The sequence below is a fragment of the Alexandromys fortis genome, unplaced genomic scaffold (genome assembly GCF_014885135.2).
Source record: "Alexandromys fortis isolate MF-2015 unplaced genomic scaffold, M_Fortis_MF-2015_v1.1 scaffold_34, whole genome shotgun sequence".
Taxonomy (NCBI): Eukaryota; Metazoa; Chordata; class Mammalia; order Rodentia; family Cricetidae; genus Alexandromys; species Alexandromys fortis.
Genome location: NW_026067933.1, coordinates 11,460,767 through 11,483,246, shown reverse-complemented (window position 1 = coordinate 11,483,246; position 22,480 = coordinate 11,460,767). Strand labels below are relative to the sequence as shown.

At 38.7% G+C, this 22,480-nt stretch overlaps 1 protein-coding gene across 1 annotated transcript; it reads right to left on the bottom strand.

Annotated features, from left to right (window-relative positions):
* Positions 1-1,872: 1,872 nt before the first annotated feature.
* LOC126503888 (serine/threonine-protein phosphatase 2A 55 kDa regulatory subunit B delta isoform-like) lies at positions 1,873-3,067 on the bottom strand. Its single transcript, XM_050145861.1, has one exon. The coding sequence runs from the start codon at positions 3,040-3,042 to the stop codon at positions 1,873-1,875; it is 1,170 nt and encodes a 389-aa protein (XP_050001818.1). The 5' UTR covers positions 3,043-3,067.
* Positions 3,068-22,480: the final 19,413 nt, after the last annotated feature.

Here is a 22,480-nt window from a genome sequence, read left to right as displayed (position 1 = left end):
ATCAATCTGTTGATTTCATTGGCTGAGCAATAAAGAAACTGCTTAGCTGGCCCTGATAGGTTAGAACATAGGTGGGAGGAATAAACAGAATAGGATGCTGGGTGGAAGAGGAAGTGAGGTCAGACTCTGCGTTGCTTCCAGAGGGACCGGACAGCCGCCATGCTCTGCTCACCCAGGCAGCTGCAACCCACGATGGACTTAGGCTAGAATCTTCCCGGTAAGCGCACCTTGGGGTGCTTACACACATCATTAGAAATGGGCTATTCCAGATGCGAGAATTGGCCTCTAAGGGTTAGAGTTCATGGGCCAAGCAGCACTTAAATGAATACAGTTTGTGTGTTGTTATTTCGGGCATGAGCTAGCCAAGCGGCCGGGGTGTTGGGGACGCAGCCCCGCCGCTCCTATTTCAACATACTGGGACTTCTTAATATTCCTCCTAAGTCAACCCTTTACAGAAATCCATTTCACACAAAGAAATGCTCTTCTTAAAATCCACACTGGACAATGTTACTTTTTTTTTTTTTTTATAACATGCCAGTACTCTTCTACTGTGTTTAGAGAAAACGTTATATTCCTCACCCTGCATTATAGGACTTTCTTTCTTCTTCAGTTCGCGTATGATCTGTTCTCTCTCTCTCTCTCTCTCTCTCTCTCTCTCTGTCTCTGTCTCTGCCTCTGTCTCTCTCTCTCTCTCTCTCTCTCTCTCTCTCTCTCTCTGTACATACACTTACTGGCCTTTAGTTGCACAAATAAATGGCCATATCTGATTCAGAGCCCTTGCACAATTTCCCTTTTTAGCTGAAATACCTGGGTACTATCATGCATAAGCATTCACACTTTTTACATAATTTTGTCTTTCTGTCTTCCCACAATTTTGTTTAATGTTCTTCTCAGAAATATTTGTTTCTCATAAATGGGACCTTCTGAAACTGAAAAGCTTCTGTAAAGCAAAGGACACGGTCAACAAGACAAAATGACAGCCTGCAGAATGGGAAAACATCTTCATTAACTCCATATCAGATAGAGGTCTGATCTCCAAAATATACAAAGAACTCAAGAAATTGGTCATCAAAAAAACACATAATCCAATAAAAAATGGAGTACAGATATAAACAGAGAACTCTCAACAGGGGAACCTAAAATGGCTGAAAGACACTTAAGGAAATGTTCAACATCCTTAGTAATCAGAGAAATGCAAATCAAAAACTCTGAGATTCCATCTTACACCTGTATCAAAAACAGTGATGACAACTTATGCTGGAGAAGTTGGGGGGGGGGGAAGGGAACACTTATTCATTGCTGGTATGAATGCAAGCTGGTACAGCTGCTTTGGATGTCAGTGTGGTGATTTCTCAGAAAATTAGGGAACAACATTCCTCAAGACCCAGTAATACCAATTTTGGGTATATATCCAAAGGATACTCAATTCTGCCACAAGGAAATGTGCTCAGTTATGTTCATAGCAGCATTGTTTGTCATAGCTAGAACCTGGAAACAACCTAAATGCCCCTCGACCAAAGAATGGATAAGGAAAATGTGGTACATTTACATAATGGAGTACTACACAGCAGAAAAATATAATGACGTCTTGAATTTTGCAGGAAAATGGACGGAGCTAGAAAATATTATTTTGAGTGAGGTAACCCAGACACAGAAAGACAATTATCATATGTACTCATTCATAGGAGGTTTTCTTTTCTTTTTTTTTCTTTTCTTTCTTTCTTTCTTTTTTTTTCTTTTCTTTTCTTTTTTTTTTTTTTTTTTTTTTTTTTTTTTTTTTTTTTTTTTTTTTTTTTACAATTGAGGAACGGCCTTTATTGAACAAAGTCCACCAATTCAGCTTCGAGTAGGTTTTCTTTTCAGCAGCGGCACTCATCTCGAGGCTTCCAGTGTAACATCCCTCTGCGTGTTTCTATCAAACATTCTGAAGAAGTTGTTGTAGGACCCCGTCATAATGGCACTGTCTGAACCGTTCCAGCAGCACTCGAACCTGTCAAAGATGCAGTCATTCTCATACAAGGAGCAGAGCTTGCTTCGCAGGTACTCATGTACCTGGTGGGTCTCGACAGGCCTGCCCTCCATGTTGAGGTCCCATACCTTTACCGACAGATAGTCTCTGGTCATCATGTACCGACCACTGTGGCTGAACTTGACGTCAGATATAGACAAGATTATTTCTGAGAAAAAGGATCTACTGCTGGGGTCTTCTGGCTCTTCAAAAAACTTGGCATGCCTGTCACACAGGGCAGAGGAGCGCATGTCACACAGCCTGATGGTCCCCTTGCTACTGCTATAGACGAACACATTGCACTGGTGTGGGTGGAACTCAGCGGCAGTGATGACTTCTGTCAGCTCCTCCATGTTAGTTGGCTTGATGTCCACAATGTTGAAGCTTCTATCTGTGATTTCTAAATGCCATAGGTTAATTCTCAGATCATCTGCAGAGAGATATGTTTCATGATCACTATTTACTGAAATGGAATTAAAGTGATATGTATGAGCAGTTGCAAAAATTCGTCGTGGACTTGCTTCTACCATAAGGTCCATGGGCTTCAATATTGGAACCCGTAGTGCCGTAATTCTAAATGGGTCTCGAAGTCGTCCATCTTCATCTTTCAAGTTATAACCGTCTGCTCTTTTATCCCGTTCACTTATTTTCCATAATTTAATAGTTTTATCATTTGTAGAGAGTAGAAAATGAGCAGCATTCTGTTGCGGTAACCACCTGATTTTATTAATTTTTTCTTCAATTTCTAGACTTTTCAAATAGTCAAACTCTGGCTCATGACTCTGAAAGGTACTGTAAAGATTGTACTCTCCCCTAGAGTGAGTGCGGCCTTTATTCTCTTGTTCCCGCTGGAAAATAACAACTCTGCCACCTTTGTCTCCTGTTGCAAGAAGGTCTCCAGAGTAGTTAAACTCAACGGTGGAGATGATGTCGGCTTCCGCCACGTCCTCGTTGACAGCGCCCTTCACTTGCGAGAAGCACCACTGGAAGTCGTTGCCGCCCATCGGGCAGCCGCCTCCTCCGGCTCCTGCCATGGAGCGGGTGGGACGCACCCAGCTGAGAGCGGCCAACCGAAGCGCTCCGAGTGCCCAGTCCTGGCCGCTGCCTCCGCTGCCGCTGCCGCTCTCATAGGAGGTTTTCAAACAAAGAAAACTAGCCTACAAACCACAATCCCAGGGAACAATGAGGACACCAAGAGAGATTTACATAGATCTAATCTATGTGGGAAGTAGAAAAAGACAAGATCTCCTGAGTAAATTGGGAGCATGGAGACCTTGTGGAAGGTTGAAAGGGGAGGGGAGAGGCAGGGATAATAGTAGAGAAAAAAAAATAGAGCTCAATAAAAATGAATAAAAAAAAGAAATATTTGCTTTCTCAGAATCCTACTCAAAGGAGGTTCTTCCTTTTTTTTTTTCTATTTCCATCTCTCTTTTTTTATAATAGGCATTTATATCATTATAATTTTAAGTAATTTGGCATCTTTTTTATTTCTTCTCTTTGTGTCTTTTCTTCCTTTTTGTTGTTTGGTTTCTATCTGGTAGACTATAACCTACAGGAAGAAGCCATATATTCCATCTCTGATACCTCCTATAGGATCTGACATGTAATAGAGGAACAATAAGTAATCTGCAAATAAGTGACTTGGGATACAAAGCAAGATTACTCTGTCTTCTTATATATCTTCCTCTTGTCCTGGGAAAATTTATATAGAGAGGTAAGTCTACAAGGTAAAGATCCAGACAGCTCACTATAGGTCTGATCTCTCTTACATAATTATGCTTTAGTCCTCTTCGACCTGAGAAAATTACCTAGGAAATAGATAGAAGTTATTTCCAATTTCATTAATTTATTTCATCTTGAAAGCTTCACGTTTGGTTATCCTTTTCTGCCTCAGAAATAACATATTTTCAAATGGTTTTTTAGCTCTGGTAACTGAGGACACATTTTTTTTTTCTTCTACTTGAGAAATCAGGCCAAAAACCACAGTCTCATACCTTAACATTTCTCTTTCCATCTCTCTCTGCTGATATAGTTGATAAGCACTAACAATTGGTAGATGACTGTATGGAATGTTTTTCATCAGTCCAAGTGCCTATTCATTTCCCCCAAACATTCTGAGTACACTGGAGAGGGCTCTTCCACTTTATATAAACCACTATCTGGGCTTGAGCTTTTGAAATTTGTTCAATGTTAAAGTCAAGTACCTGACTTACTGCTTTCAGATATCTTGAGACTTAGTCACTCTTCTGCAACTTCCTACTTCACATATCCTCCTTTTCAGCAAGAGGAAAATAGAAAGCCTGCAGTCCCAGGATGAAAAGAGAACTTGAAGAAGATAACATGCTTAATCTTGTCTTCTGGTTGCCAACATGAAATATTTAATGACTCAAAACTCTGGAAAGATAAAGGAAGTTCTAGAAACTCCCAGTTAGGAATCTCAGTCAATACCAAACTCAGCAGAACATTTTAGATCAGTGATTCTCAAGCTTAATACTGAGTGAGCCCTTTTAATACAGGTCCGCATGTTGTACTAACCCTCAACCATTATTTTTGTTTCTACTTTGTAACTATATTTTTGTTACTGCTATGAATTATAATGTAAATAACTGATGCATGATATCTGATTATGTGACCCCTATGTAAAGGTCATTTGACCCACAAAGGGATTGCAATCCACAGGTTGAGGACTGCTATTTTAGACAAAAGGGACATGGTGTATTTATCATTTATCTTTCCAGAAATAACTTAAAAATCAAGAAAACAAAGACACCTATTTAGGACTGAGTGCTCCAGAGTCTCTCAGTCTCTGTACAATGCTTAGTTGTTTGTGTTGGTGCTAATTACCATCTCCTAAAGAGTCTCTCTTGAAGGTTGAGCAACGTACTATCTCTGGACATCACAACTCGTCATTAAGAGTATTAGGGACCTATGCAGAAGAGAAGGTAAAAAGATTCTAAGAGTCAGAGGTGTGGGTGATTCTGAGGAAAAAGTGTTTTATAGACCTAAAGAAGACAGATACGATTATGAACTCACAGGAGCTGTGACAAGATGCACTGAACTTGCATGATTTGAAGTCAGATAAATCCCAGCTTGGAGAAAGGGAAGTGGGCACAAAGTCTCACCCCTAGCCAAGACATTATTTGGAATTGCAAGTTGCTGGGAAAGAAAAAAACAGTTTCCTTCAAAGGGTGAAACTGTATACTAACAACACTCCAGGAAAGGCCTGATGCTCAGAACTAGCTGGCCAACACAAAACAGACTCCATGTTTTTTTCATGTGTGCTTTTTAAAATTCTGTTTGCTTTGGGTTTTCGGTCTTTATCAGAGAAAGAAAGAACATGAATTTGGGTTCTTAGCGGAGAATGGGAAGGGCTTGGAATAGGGAAGAGAATATCATCAAATATATTGTATAAAAAATTTAAGTAAAAACAGAAAGACTAGACAAGAGCTAGATGAATCTTTACTTTTTTTTAAAAAAAATCAAGATTTAAATGATGTGATATTTGTTTAGCAGTTGGCAGTTCTCGTACATGCAAGTTTGCAAGAAATTACACAAAATCTATTTCAATTGCTTGTGGATAAATCCTGTGTCAAGACTAAAAGAGGAAATCAGTGGTAGCCCCATTGTCATTACTTTTCTTGTGTTGTGTCAGTGTTGCCATATCTTGAGAGGAACTGTGTCATTAAGAAGGCCCATCATTGCCCAGACTGGCTCATGTTGACCTCAGTCTTTCAGTCTCAGGACTCTATCAACTGAATTCTTCCTCTGACATTCACTTCTAGGACAACTTTCATTTATTTAGGGGTCTGATATGTTTTGCAGCGACAAAAACCGTCAACTGTAGGTTTTTGTTCCCATAACCAGAGCCAAAATCCATGAAGCAAATATTAGTTTTTCATTATACCTGGAGTGAGAAATGGCGAGATCCTAGTGAGATAATATATCTAATCACTTCAGTTTTTGTAAGATGAGAATATAGTACAGCTCAAGGGACTACAGTTTGCCTATTCTTAAAATTAAGGTAAGGTAAATGGTGCTTTTTTGTTGCGCATACACACATTCCTTCAGAAAACATTTGATGAGTGTCTGTAATGTGCTAATCAAACTCTGCACATGTGAGACAGAACAGTGAAGTGAACAAAGTAAATATTTTACCTTAAATTGTTTACATGCAAGAAAAAAAATGAAGAGGATGTGATAGAATATGATAAATGATATACAAAGAAAAGGAAGTTCAGATTCAAAGAGCAGAGACATGGAGTCCTTTACACTATTCATTACACGTTCAACTTTGCCTCTTATACCTGAAATAACTTCTCTCTCTCTCTCTCTCTCTCTCTCTCTCTCTCTCTCTCTCTCTCCACCAGAATAACTTCAAGGGGCCTTTAGCAAGTTTTGATCCTCACAAATCCTTTGGGGAAGAATTTAGAGCCAGAATGGATGGAGCTGCTGCGGAATTATAAGGTGGTAGGTTAAGAGAGATCCAAGATGAATTATTGTTAGCAATCTTGACATCTAAAGAACCACAGGACACCATAAGTATATTTGTCACATAGTATTAATAACCTAAAAATTGGAAATCATATTCTTGTAGAGCATCAACTTGACTTTTTATCTTTTGATTCTTTCTGTTGACTTTATTGCTGTTTCTTTTGCAGTGCTGGGGATTGAACCTCAGACTTTGGAAATACTAGACAAGTACTGTACCATTGGACTATAGCCCCAGCATTTTCCTGCCTCATTCTTCTTTATTAGTTCCTTTAGTAAAGATTTTATTCTACATACTGGTGATCACATGTGGTTATTTACAAAGATCTCTGTGGAAAATAAAAGAGAAAAACATAGCTATGTTAGATATTTTAGAAAGAATTATATTACCAAAATAACCTCATGGAATATTGAAGACCAGATTGGTGCAAAGCGGTGAAACTAGTAACAGACTGTGCATACAAAACTGAGTATGGTCTCTGGGTATATCTAATAATTAGGGTCCTGTCCTATAATTTCAGAAGAAGACTTATGGTTTACCAGAGGACAGGTAGGATCTAGGGACCCGAAGTAAGACACTGCCTACTGCCTGCTAACAATCTTTAAAGCCTGTGCCCAAATCCCAAACTGCATTCCCTACCCTGTGCTCCATACTGGAGCCCACAGCTCCAGTAGCTTTACCAGAGGCAAGGCTGGCCCTGGGACCCCAGGTAAGACAATGTCCAGTAAACCACTTTAAGCCTGCCCTACATCTCCAGACTGCATCTCCACCCCTGGGCTTCATATCATGGTTTACAACTTTAGAAGAAGACTATGACTTTACCAGAAGCCAGGACAGATCAAGGGAACCCAGGCCCACAATTTTCAAGCAGAGACACCCTCCTGGATCTGAACACTCACTAGCCACTGAAATGTTTCTGTACCAGGATAAACCTCTCTACAAATGCAGCAATCCAAATCAGACCAAATCAAACTGAGTAAGAAAATGCTTAGGTTTAATGGACAAAATACTCCCGGATGATTCTCCAACTCTCCATCCCACTGGGAGAATATAGGAAAGAGAGACCAGAAAACCACATGTTTGCTTCCTGGGGGGGCAGTTTAAATTCTCTGTGGGAGTGGTCTTGAGCATCTCTGGGGAAGGGAGTCATCATATGGTGTACTTTCTGAGCTATGGCAGGGCTTAGAGCAAGATGAGGGAAGGGATTTGTGTGGTAAAAGGCCGCTTATTCATTTCCCATCTGCCAAGACTCCTGAAATAACCACACAGAAACTGTATAAATTAAATCATTGCTTGACCTATCAGCTCTAGCTTCTTATTGGCTAGCTTTTACATCTTAATTTAACCCATTTTCATTATTTTATATTTTACCAGGAGATTCGTGGACTACTGGCAATAGTTCAGTATGTCTGTCTCCTCTGACAACTTCATGGTTTCTCTCTGACTCCATCTTCTTTCTTCCAGCATTCAGTTTAGTTTTCCCTGACTAGTTCTCTTCTACCTTATCACAGACCTAAGACAGTTTCTTTATTAACCAATGGCATTCACAGCATACAGAGGGGATTCCCACATCAGGTTTGGGATGGAACTTCTATCAGAACATTCCAGAATCTTTGGGTATATGGATGTCATGGGCAGTGGTGAAGCTTCCACCCCATCTCAGACTCTTTGCATATATGGATGCCAGGGGCTGGGGTAAGGCTTTCAGCAGATCAACCAGTAGATTCCTTGGCCACTTAATCCAGAAGACCAGAGAGAAAACAGAAACCAAGGAACAAAACATTCATATAAGAAAGACAAATGTAGGGATCAGTATCTAGACCTATAAATATCTGAAATCACCAGTTGGTCAAAAGGTAAGAGACCTTCCTGCAGGCTGCAATAACAACACTGCCACCTACTGGATTCTGTTCCCCCAAGACACACATAGCTGCCCAGACTCACTCACCACATCATCTTCCCCATGACCAGCCCTTCTCCACAGCTCCAGTAGACTCCATAGGCACAGGGACAGGCCACACCAGTTGGAAGAACAGGTGAGTGACTGACCTCCCAGCTAAATTAACCTAACCTCCAGACCCTAAGATCCAGGGCACATTTCGTGTGACCCCCCCATCTCACATGTTGGCAAGCTGGTGGGGCCTGCACCAGAGCAACAGAATTCCACCAGAGTTGGGGGGCAGGACCCAGCTTTATAGATGATACTAGAAAAAAAAACTACAACCCTAGGAAGTTTACTACATCCATTAAAACAGAGGTAATAGATAATTTCACACTGCAAAACCAAAAGAAGTGAAGTACATACATACACACACATGCACACATATACACACATAAACACATGCACATGCACACACACACACACATACTACAACTACTAACAGCACCAACAATATAATAACAGGTGAAGTGGCGGCTTAGATTAATGCAGACAAATTGTGATAAGTATTTGCACAACTTTAATGGAAAACGAGACTCACGAAACCAAGGTTCCAGCGGAGTACAAGAAACAGGAAGGGACTGGAGGCTTCTGCTCGCCAAATTTATCAGTAAACATTTGCCCGAGGCGAGCCCGCCCCCAATGGGTGGGCTTATCCCTTCAAACAGGAATTAACAATCATTGGTCATTAATATTCCTCAATATCAATGAACTCAATTCACCAATAAAAAGACCAGGATTACAGAATGGATATGAAAGCAAGACCCAACATTCTTTTTTTTTTTTTTTTTTTTTTTTTTGTTTGTTTGTTTGTTTTGTTTTTCGAGACAGGGTTTCTTTGGAGCCTGTCCTGGAACTAGCTCTTGTAGCCCAGGCTGGTCTCGAACTCACAGAGATCCGCCTGCCTCTGCCTCCCGAGTGCTGGGATTAAAGGCGTGTGCCACCACTGCCCGGCTCCCAACATTCTTCAGTATATAAGAAGTACACTTGAACATCAAAGATAGACATTACTTCAGAGTAAAGCGTTAGAAAAAAAAAAGATTTTCCAATCAAATGTACCTAAGAAGAAAGCTGCTGTAGCTATCCTAATAACTAACAAAATAGATTTCAAACCAAAATTAATCAAAAGAGATGGAAAAGAGCATTTCATACCAAGAAGATGTCTGAATTCTAAATTTCAACGCCTCAAATTCAAAGGCACTCACATTTGTAAAAGGAACATTTCTAAAGACCAAATCGAACCCTATACAATAATAGTGGGAGATTTCAACACCCCACTCTCACCAATGGACAGGTCATTCAGACAGAAACTAAACATAGAAATAATGGAACTAACAGACATTTTTGACTCAAATGAACCTAACAAATATCTACAAAACATTTGACATAAATGTCAAAGAATATGCATGGTGGGATAATCTCTTTGTACACTATGAAGATGTGTCTCTGCTAAGGCACTTTTTGTTAGGTTTAATACAAAGCTGAATGACCAATAGCTAGGAAGGAGAGAATAGCCAGGACTTCTGAGCAGAGATAGGGACTCTGGGAAGGAATCAGAGAGGTGGAGATTCATCAGTGAATTACTGAGGAAGTCTGACATACAGCATGGAGGAGAGGGAATGAGTCACATGGTAGAATATAGATTAATATAAATGTGTTAATTTAAGTTATAAGAGGTAGATGGAAACAAGCTTGAGCCAAGGTCAAGCTTTCCTCACTAATAAAGTGTCTTTGTGTCATTATTCTGGAATTGGCAGATAAAAACAATTGAAGTAACTCCCTGTATCTTATTTTATTCAACCACTAACCACCATGTGTTAAAGTTGGATTTCAACAACAGTTACAGTAGAAAGCCTACACACTCATGGAAACTGAACAACTCTCTACTGAATTACTAGTGACTCAGGGAAGAAATAAAGAATTAAAGATTTCCTAGAATTCAATGAAAATGAATGCACAACATCCTCACACTTACGGGACGCAATGAAAGCTGTGCTAAGAGGAAAGTTCACAGCACCAAGAGTCTTTAAGGAGAATTTGGATAGTTCTCATACTAGAGACTTAACAGCACACCCAAAAGCTCTAAAACCAAAAGAAGCAAGCACACACAAGAGGAATAGATGACAGGAAATAATCAAACTCAGAACTGAAATCAATAAAATAGAAACCAGGAGAACAATACAAAGAGTCAACGAAACAATGAGCTGATTCTTTGAGAAAATCAACAAGATAGACAAACCCTTATCCTAACTAACTAAAAAACAGAAAAGAATATCCAAATTAAAAAAAAAAAAGAAAGGAAAAGAGGGTCATAATGACAGACACTGAGGAAATTGAGAAATCTAAAAGAAATGGGCAATTTTCTTGCCAGATACCACTTACCAAAGATAAATCAAGATCAGATAAAAATTTAAGCAGGCCCATAACCCCCAAGTAAATGAAAGCAGTCATTAAAATCTCCCAAATAAAAATTCTTAGGGTTGGATGGTTATTGCAGAAATCTAGCAGACCTTTGAAGAAGAGCTAATACTGACACACTTCACATATTATTCCACAATAAAGAACAGAGAGAACATTGCTAAATTCCTTTTTGAGGCCACAATCACAATTCAAACCATACAAAGACTCACCAAAGAAAGAGAATTACAAATTTCACACATGAACATGGTGCAGAAATACTGCTAAACAGAATTTAAGGACACATCAGAAAAATCATCCACCATAATCAAGAAGATTTCTTCCCAGAGATACAGGGATAGTTCAACATATGAAAATCAGTATAATCCACCACATAAACAAATACTGCTAAACAGAATTTAAGGACACATCAGAAAAATCATCCACCATAATCAAGAAGATTTCTTCCCAGAGATACAGGGATAGTTCAACATATGAAAATCAGTATAATCCACCACATAAACAAATACTGCTAAACAGAATTTAAGGACACATCAGAAAAATCATCCACCATAATCAAGAAGATTTCTTCCCAGAGATACAGGGATAGTTCAACATATGAAAATCAGTATAATCCACCACATAAACAAACTGGAAGAAAAAAAAAATCTTATGGTCATCTCATTGGGCTCTGAAAAGCCTTTGAAAAAACCCAACACCTCTTCATGATAAAAGTCTCAGAGATCAAAATTACAAGGGCAACATTTAACCATAATAAGAGCTATATACAGCAAGCAGACAGTCAACATCAAATTAAATGGAGAGAAACTCAAAGCAATTCCACTAAAATTAGGAGCAAGACAAGGCTGTCCACTCTCCCCATATCTATTCAGTATTGTACTTGAGGCTCTAGCTGGATAAATAAACATCAAAAGAACATCAAGGGGATACAAATTCTAAAGGAAGAATTCAAACTTTCGTCACTTGTAGATGATATAATAGTATACATAACTGATCCCAAAAATTCTATCAGGGAACTGCTACAGCTAATGAACACTTTCAGTCTGGATACAAGACTAACCCAAAAAAAAAAAAAAATCAGTAGCCTGCCTATATACAAATAATAAGCCAGCTAAGAAAGAAATCAGGGAATCAATTCACTTTAAAACACCCACAAATAGTATAATATATCTGGGTATAACTCTAGCCAAGCAAGTCAAAGACCTGTATAACAAGAACAAGTCTTTGAAGAATGAAATTGTAGGTAAGACAGAAGAAGATGGAATGTTTTCCCATGCTCATGACTTGGTAGAATTAGCATAGTCAAAATGGCCAAAAGCAATCTACAGACTCAATTCCATCCTCCTTAAAATCACAACACAATTTGTACAGATCTTGAAATAACAATACTCAGCTTCATATGGAAAAACAAAAATCCCAGGATAACTAAAACAATCCTGTACAATAAGAAAAAGTCCTGAGAGTATTACCATCCCTGATTTCAAGTTCTACTACAGAGCTATATAATAATAGAAACCACGTGATATTGGCATAAAAACAGACACATGGATCAACAGAATCAAATTAAAGACCCAGATATATAACTATGAACATTTGATTTTGACCAAGAAGGCAAAATTATACAATGGAAAAAGAAAGCATGTTCAACAAGTTGTGTTGTTATAACTGGATGTGGCATGTAGAAGAATAGAAATAGATTCTTCCCTATTACACTGAATAGAAATGGAGGAGGAGTGGATTGGGGAGTGGGAACAGAGTGGGGTGGGGAGAAGGATTTGGTAGGAGAGAGGGGAGGATGCAGACAGGATGTGAAAAATAGATGATAGATGATAGATAGATAGATAGATAGATAGATAGATAGATAGATAGATAGATAGATAGATAATCCAATATCTAGAATAGTTTGGAGGCTGATCCAAGCTGTGAGTCCATGTTCCATTATCGATCCTTAAAAGAAAATATAATATCTGAAACATGATTACATTGGACAATTGAGCATCAATCTAAGAGTTCACTTCTCACCATGTAAATCACGGCCTTTATTTTCAAAGGAGAAGATTTTATATGGCCACTTCTAAGGGTTATATGTCCTCATCAATTTTTCTCATATGTGGTATGGTAACACACATTCAAGCTCCTGAATTTCTTGCTTTAACATTTAAATATGTATTTCTTAATGTTAGAGAATTTGCCTTTCTGTTTATAAATTCTCCTTTATGGCAACTTCTCCATAGAACAAAACTTTGGAGACTGTCTTTTTTTTAACCTATATCTTCATAGGCAGATGGGTCAATATTCAATTGTGTAAGATAGGATGATATTAGTTTATGAAATAAATAGACATTATGACATTTAAGTGCCATGAAAGTTGATTTATCACTAGCTTAACAGTTACAGCTTTGTATTTCTGGTAGGGAGCAGATATCTTTCACATGGTAATTTAGGGATTCAGACTCCTTTCAACTTGTAGTTTGACATTCTTTGAGGACTCTTTAGTAGCAAGAGAGAAATGGTGGGAAATTAATATTTAATACATAAATATTCCAGCATGGAAATGAAAACCTTTATAATTTCTTCATGCCATGGTAAGAAAAAAATTAGCTGGTTCTTACATGAACGAGAAGTCTGGAATGTATAACTCAAGTGTACTGAATCCTCTCTGTAGAAAGTAAGTAAACACTAAACAGTAATTCATGTATGCCATATTACCCAATAGTCTGTTTTCATTATAATAAGTTATTAACTGCATTTATGTGAGTTACCTCCTTTATGTGATTGAATACCTGATGGAAGCAACCAATTGGAAATGCATTTGCTTTGGTTTACATCTGGAAAGGCTGGAGATCATGGCATGGCAACAAATCTTCGTAGTTTATTCCTGTTGTGGTCAATCATGAAGCAACACTGCAATGGGTCCAGACTGGAATCATCAAGGCCTGCCCCTTGGGCTTTACATCTGCTGGCTAAACTTCATGTTGGAAATGTTGTACAGTCTCCCAAAACAGCACCACCAGCTGAGAGCCAAGTGTTTCAGAGACTTGGCTGACGCTTTACACTTAAACTTCCTATCCATTGGATATTTTTAAAATTTAATCCAAGCAATCTATTTTACAAGTATATCCCATAATTTTATCATATATTAAGGTATTTTTCATATCCTGTCTATAGGAATGAGTGACAGTTTTCTGTTCCCTTGGAAAGAATGGCAGCGAATGGAAGGCATACTGTTAGCTGCTTCTGCTGTGGCTCAGAGGGTGATAATGTCTTTACTCTAATGAATAATGCATTAGCTCATTCCCTCTGGGTAAACAGGCCAAGTGGGTAAGACAGCACTCTACCGGGACATTCTCTTCCCAAAGAACACTCCTGCTGTGTTTCCTTGTGCTGCCCCCCAGTTTTGTGGGCACTTATTGTAAAAATGTGAATCTGTACCAATGGAAATAGTCATTTCTTCTGTGGTCTACTGGAAAGTTGTTGGATCTCATGAAGCATACAGTGATCATTTTATGAGCTGTATATTTTCATTGGTTTATTTTTTAGAGTATATTTTCATTTGAACAAAATCACACAAAATTTTAGCTGTATAAGAGAAAATGTAAAACAAAGTATGCGTATTCTGTCATTGTCTTCAATGATAAACAAATTTGGAAATAAAAGAATATTTCCAAATTACTGTGTCATATTTTTAACCTCATTTCAGAATTTTCATCTTATCATTTAAGAAAACAACACAGAGACTTTCTCATTCTCGGAGAACAAATTTATTTTAAATTTCCCTTAAATATCTATCCTAAGTACAAAGATCCGTGACTTACTATATTCTTCCAAAGTTGCTAAGCATTTGCTAAATTCCTGAAATATATATGTCATGAAATCATCTTGAAAGATACAGGGTATGTGAACAAAGAGCTGACACTTTCTTTCTCGGTCTAAAGCAAAATAAATAAGTGAATAAGGAGATAAATAAATAAAAATACACTCAAATAAAAACCCACTAAACAAATGAAACCATGCTGACCTTGAGTTGAGGACTCCTTTAGAGCACTGCATCACTACTTCAACGCCCCAGACAGGACTGGACATACACTGCTTTTGCTTAAGCTCACCTTCCCAGTTATATTTAAATTTAAAAAAAATTACAGAGTCAAAATTAGAGATGATCATTCATCACTTCCACTCTCTTTGGGCAGTCTTTTCCTGAAGGATAAGCAAACTGACATAAGTGCTTTTAGGGTGTGTTTCCTGTTTCCTGATGTCACTTCTTGGAGTCTTGGCTATATGTCCTTCACTGTTTTTTCCAGTGAGCTTGATGAGCTTGGTTCTAGTGGGAGGGTTACTGTCAGGGGAGTAATTCAGCTGTGTAAAATTACATAAAATAAAACCTGTTTTGGCAATAGCAAGCAATACGATTGCTCAACAGTGAGCCTGCCTAAGCATGAACAGACGGAGGGAAAATGGGGCAGACTGCTCCACAGATGACGAAAAGCAACAGTCAGAACCAAAGAAGGGCAACTTAACGAGAGGAGAACCGAAGAAGCCATGTGCTTCAGAGGCTGTTGCAGTGAAGCCACACTGTCAGGCAGGGAATGTCATTGGAAGCCACTTTAAATAATGTGATGCAACACATACATTTTATGTCTTTGCAAAGCCAGATGGGGTAAGAAATAAAAATTTCAGCGGGAACAAACTGGCAAAAAACATTTTTATAGATGTCACTCTAAACTAATGCATTATGGAAAAGTGTGCTAATCGGCTTTAGAAAGGAAGAATTGTGAATATTAAACAGAAATCTCAGATTTCACTAGAACTTTGTAGTTTATGTACATTTTATTGTCTTTTAAAGCTCACTCCACTTCTCGTCCTTGCCATCTCATGTTTTCAGAAAGACTAAAGCATTAGTGTGTGATTATCTGTGTGTCTGTGTGTATCTCTAGATACAGATGTTGATGTAGATAGACACCAGAACAGAACTTTCAGAATCATTCTCACTTTTGTTAAAGTATGACAAATTAACAAACATAAATAAGCTTTCAGAGTTAAATTTTTTAGCGTGTGCTTGCATTTGTGCGTGTTTATGTGTATGAATTGTGTGTGTGTGTGTGTGTGTAGTGCTGGAGATCAACATCAGCTATTTTTCCCAATCACTTTCCACCTAATTTGATTTATATATTTTCTTTGAGGCAGGCTCTTCCACTGATTCTAGGACTTTTGGATTGGCTGAGATTGGGTAGCCAGTGAAGCCCAGGGAGCCTCCTCTTTCTACTTACCCAGTGCTGGGATTATAGGTCATCACCATTCTGCTTAACTTTTCAAATGTGGGTTCTGGGGAATGAACTCAGGTTTTCATATCACCATACTTGTACAGCAAGTTCTTTATCACTTTTGCCAACTGAGCTCTCTCCCGCTTCTTACATGTCACTACTAGATAAACATTCCATTTTGAGCTAATTTTAGCAATTATAAAATAGTTGCAGAAACAGCGGGATAATCTTACTCATTCGTCACTCAACGTCCCTCTAGGCAAAAACTTCTTTTAATTTGTGAAAGCTAACAGATGGACATTTGAATGATACTTGTTGTGGGATAATTCTCTTGTTCTCTGTAAAGATTTATCACTCATATTGGTTTAGTAAAATGCTAATTGGCCAATAGCCAAGCAGGAAGTATACACAGGGTGATCAGACTAAGAGAATTCTGGAAAGACGAAAGGTGGCGATGCAGTCGCCAGTCAGATACAGAGGAAGCAAGATGAAAATGCCTCACGGAGATAAGGTACCAGGCCACATGCTTAAACATAGATAATAATTATGGGTTAATTTAAGTTGTAAGAACCAGTTAATAATAAGTCTGAGCTAATAGGTCAAACAGTTTATAATTAGTGTAAGCTTTTGGGCTGAATGACTGAGGGACCAGGCAGGACAAAAACCTTCAAGTTGTTGCTTTTGTTAAGATTCCTGCAGCTAATATCCTTTTCCATATGCTCTGAGCCAGTGAGTCATCATGTTGTCTTTATCTCCTATGACGTGCGGCAATCTCTTGCTCTTCTTTTCTGTTTTGTCATTCATGATCATGATACTTTTGAAGAATACTGGCCAGATATTTCATACAATAGCTCTCCCACCACCACTTGAGTTTTCCCGAAAGCTTTTCTTGAATGGACTAGTTTGCAAATCTTCGGAGAGACCACCACAGCACTGAAAGACACTTCATATCATACCTTGTGGAAAGCACTAAAGGTGAGAGGGACATTTTTTTGCCTAGGGTAAATGTTTTAAGTTGCTATACCACAAAATTGATATTACACCACTATTTTAAAAATGTAAATATTCTATGCAGTTGCTACTTATAGGAGGAATTATTATTTTTGTTTATCTGTAATTAGTTATCAGTAACAATTAAAATAAAAGGAGATTCTATATAATGTCATAAACAAAAATACATAATATACCCTCTGAACATAGAAGCAATAAAATATGAAAATAATCCTTAGACAATCATTTTTTAAAAGTTTTTTTATACTTATTTATTTATTTATGCAATATTCTGTCTGTGTGTATGTCTGCAGGCCCAAAGAGGGTACCAGACCTCATTATAGATGGTTGTGAGCCACCATGTGGTTGCTGGGAATTGAACTCAGGACCTTTGGAAGAGCAGGCAATGCTCCTAACCTCTGAGCCATCTCTCCAGCCCAGATAATCATTTTTAAAACATTGTGTAGAACTATCTTTTAACACATCAAACATCACATGCTTATGTCAACAATGCAAAATAGAAAAATGAGCCCTTTGTTATTCTCTTAATTATAACATTGTCTCTTTCTAAACAACATACACATTTATTTAATCAGTTACTTTAGCTCAGGTAAATAAGCTGTTTAAACAGCCGATGACATTGTCTTTTGATATCACATATATTGCTGTGTGTGGACATGGACTATTATCATCTCTTGGGATTCCAGAGATAAATGTAGAGATGTGAAAAATCTAAAGTGAGGAAAATATAAAAATGAAATAAAATTATAAATGTATCTTAGATTCTATCATTTAGTTATTTTAGAACATTTCTGATATGTATTACCAATAAACATGTAGATACACTACAGTAATACAATGGTAGTTTGTATTTTATAAGTCCTGTGTTTTAAGTAATTAAGTGATCAGGCTGAGGTTGTATGAAATACCTTAAAAACGGAACACAGGTCAGTTCTTATCACTTTATCTATGTGCTACAATGATGAGGATAATCAAAGGCTGGTGTGGGCTAATTTGAAGAGGAATTGTGACATTTGATCTGTAAAGCCCAGGGCAGTTTGGTAAACACCTGCCGCTTGGCAACAGTGTTGCCATGACAGACTCAATAGAGACCAACCAGAAAGTAGGCCTGAGTTTCAGTAAGGCAACACCTGACTCCAAGAAAGACCACAAACTGGGACCACCCAGCCACCACCCAGGAATGGACCACTCAGAATCCAAGGGTAAAAACACCTAACATTCCAAAGGAAATACCTAAGGGTCCAACCTTTGTAGATAGATGTCCCTTAGCCCAGTATATAGCCATCTCCTTTCACCAAGACATTCCCAGAAAAATGCCAGTCTATCAGGGGGTCTTGAATTTTAGAAATCCCTCACCCCAATCTTATAAATACTCCTGAGCTCGTTGATAGTCCCAATGTGTTGAATAATAGAGAGTCTGAGTTTGAAATTGAATAAGAATAAAAGCTCTTTGCTTCTACTCACAGACTTGGTCTCTTGGTCGGTTTTAGGGAGACTCCACAATCTTGGCTATACACATACACACACACACATACACATATATAGAATTATTTTCTATATTATTGTGGATAAAATGAATCTGGTTTTTTCGAAGTAATTCTGAAACATCTGAGAAAAGGGTTGATCTGAAAGTTATTTTTTTCATTCACTCAAAGGCTCAGTAGCTTCAAGGTGCAACAAGTGTAAAGCTTTTATGGCCCGATAAGCCTCTCTTCTGATGCAATAATCCAAATCAGACCAAATCAAACCGAATTAGAAAAATCCCAGGTTTAATGGCTGGCTGCCAGCACTCCTGGGTGGCCATTCAGTTCCCAGAGAGGAAATGGAGAAGAGGATAAGGAGAACCTGGAAGACCACATATTCATTATTAGGGACAGTTTAAATAGCCTGTGGGCATGGTCTTGACCCTCTCTGGGGAGGGGTCCCTGTTTGGAGGGCTTTCTTGGAGGTGGAGTCTGGACTGAGGCAACTCCTAGGGGAGGGGGCTTGGGGTGGAAAGTTTCACCCAAACACCAACAACCAGTGATAGTAATCTACTTGCTGTGGATTTCTGCATCTGCTTCCATCAGTTACTAGATGAATGCTCTCTGATGACAATTAAAGGACCTAGCTCCAGGAGTCCTGTTGAAGAGAGAGAGAAAGGATCGTACAAACCAGGGGCATCACGATCATGACAGGGGAACCAACAGAAATAGCTGAACTGAGCTTCTGGGAGCTCACCAGCTCTTGGCCCACAACTAGGGAGTCTGCTTGGGACTAATCTAAGCCCTCTATGTGTGTGACAGCTGAATAGCTTGGTCTGTTTGTGGGGCTCCTGGCTGTGAAATCAGAACCTATTCTGGGCATAACTTAGCTGGCTTTTGGGAATTCATTCTCCATGCTGGGTTGCCTAGCCCAACCTTGATGCAGGGGGAGGCGCTTGGTCTTGCCTCAACTTGATATGCCTTGCTTTGTCCAAGTCTATGAGAGGTCTGCCCCTTTCTGAAAAGAGAGGAAGGAGGGACAGATGGGGGCAGAGATAGAAGAAAGGGATGTGGGGGAGAGAACAGGAGGAGAGGAGCTGGGGGAAACTGTGGTCGGTATATAAAATAAATTTTAAAAAATGATAGTACCAAAAAATTTTTTTCTTTGACCCTCATGATGACCCAGGTGACCTTTGTTCTCAAAAGAAAAGCCTGGTAAAATGCCTTCCTTGCTTGTCATCCAAGAGGCTGATTGTAGTGTGTGTAACATGCTGACTTGTATTTCAGGAGTAATTTTAAAGCATCAAAAACTTTCCAAATATATGATGATTATTCTTAATAATTTTCCTTTCTGTAACATTTAAATGATATATGGCATTGCAATGTAGAAATTACAAAAATAAGGACTGTATCGCTACTATGTAATTTTGTTTTGTGTTAAACATGAAAATTTACATTTTGTTGGCACTCTGAATTAAAGGACTGTTAACCAGGAGGTGAAACTCTGGCAAGGTTGTTTCAGAAAATCTTCAGGGTTTCTAGAGGACTAGAGTTTAAATTCTGACTTAATACTCTTTTAGCCTCATCATTGTTTTAATTTTGAATTCATCTCTACTGCATTATGCAACAAATCCTATGTGTAAAAGCCAAGAGCCTTTATTCAAATTCTAACTTAGATGATCTGTGCATCTAACAAATTGGCACCATCAGAGAGCTTTGGAGCTCAGTTGATTTTTTTTATTATTATTATCAAAGCCAAGGTTGGGGTGAGGGATGTCTAAGACTCAAGACCCCTGATTAGCTGACATTTGTCTAGGTGTTTTTGTGAAAGGAGACTGGCGGGTTCTTTGTTAAGGGACATCAGGTGATCCTATCTATTATGGTTAGGATGTTAGGTACGTTATTGGTGGGGCCTGGGTGGTCTCAGTTTGTAGCCTTTTCTGAAATCAGGTAATCTGAAACTCAAGCCACTGTTGAGCTTGTCACGGGTTGGCCCTTCGGAACCTTTTTTTTTTTTTTTTTTTTTTTTTTTTAGGAACAAGCTATTTGAAGACTTGGAACTAGATGAAAGACTGCCTCTACCACCTTCTCCTGTGACCACTTGCTGAAAATATTTTGAACGGGGCTTGGTCTTTACTGTAGTAATTTGAGGTCTGGACAGCTTAAAGTCCCCTGTATAAAGAAGATCTCTAGGGATGTCTAATACCTGTGGAGGACCTATTTTTAGTCAGTGGGCAACAAGTCAGCTGGAGGTGAAATCAGCACTACTATACTCTACAGTTAAAGAAGAGATTCATTGGAGACTTTTTTTTTTTTTTTAAAGAGCAGCCTATACCAAAATCAAGCAGGATAGCGAAAGCATCCAAAATAAATAAAACTTGCCGATTATGTTGCAAGGTTTGCTGGAGGTGGGAAAGGGAGGACTATTTAAGGACAGGTGGCAGATGGCAGAATAAAAAGCTATGATGTCTGTGTTTTGAACTGAGAGATGATGGAGCAAAGAGAGGAGCCTATATATACTTTCTGGTACTTTGGGTTCTGATATCCAGACCATTATCAGTAGATCCTGCTCCAGAGAGGAAGATTGAGCAAGGGAAGCTGGACATGGTCTGGTAGCTGCAGAGAACAATACTGTGGCCTGAAATCCAGACTCATGTATGAACATATGACAGACCCACAATTTTTATGAAGAAAATAGGAGCTGAACTGGAGAAATAATTTTTGTCAATGTTATTAGGAGGTTATTTTACTGGCTGCTGCCTGGGCAAAATGTGTGGTATATGACATTTGACTTATGTCAGTCTTGAATAATCTGCTGTGTTTTCAAACATCACAAACTCTGTTTTGTCCACTAGTAAGGCAATATGCAAAAACATACAAAACCAGCACTAAATCTGGACGTTTTATATCTACAGGAAGATACTACCAGTTACACTCTTGAAGGAACCAGGGAGTTTTAAAATTATAGATGTAAATTTATATGACCCAGATTTCCTCTTTGCCTCCAAGTTGAAATGAATTTTTAGTAAATTGGTTTCAGTGATTACAAAAAGGGGGAAGGAAGGCAGAGGCAGAGAGGAGAGCAAACCAAAGTGGCTGTTTGAGAACATTTACAAAGTTTGCAAACCAGTTCTGACAGTTAGGAGAGTGGCCTGAAAAATACGCACAGATAGTGGCAGAGTGGAAAGAAAATTCTAAGGCTTCAGACCATGTGCCCTCTGGTGCTTCTGTACTGCTGGGAGCATGAGACCTGAAGGAAGGAATCGGATGTTAGTGGGATTTTCAGATCTGCATCATCAGGTCTAGAATGTTATGGCGGACTGAAATCCGTGTGTGATAAGCAGAGGGGGTGAGAGTGGTTCTAGGACACGGGTGGGAAGCCATGTCTAGTTGCATATTTAAAATTCAAAAACTGCTAAAATAAATTGAACAAACTCATAGGACACCAATCTTCTCCTGCTGGAGTTATCCCCTTGAATGAGTGGATAGCTCTAAAATCGCACAGAGGATCAAATTTCACTTCTGGGCATTCACCAAGGAAAAGGAAGCGAAGGATTCCCAGATTGGTCTTAAGATCTAAAGAAAATTGAGGAAATTCAGAACCAGAAGAGGCCATAAGATCTTAAGCCCCAGAAAAATTCAGAAACATAAGGAAGGTTTTGCATTTCACTTTCAATTTTAATGGAAACCTCCAAGGGCCGGGCAGATAGCTCTTTCATTTTGGTCTTTGAAGAAGCACATTATTGATAGTTGTGGAGGCAGGCAGGCGCCAGAGAGCTGGGTGAGGGTAGCTATTCCGCCCTGCTGCTGATCATTTAACTGCATGGAGACGATAACAAGAATTTCGCTAGGGATCACAGCTTGAATCATTTCCTGAATGTAAGTCCCTCA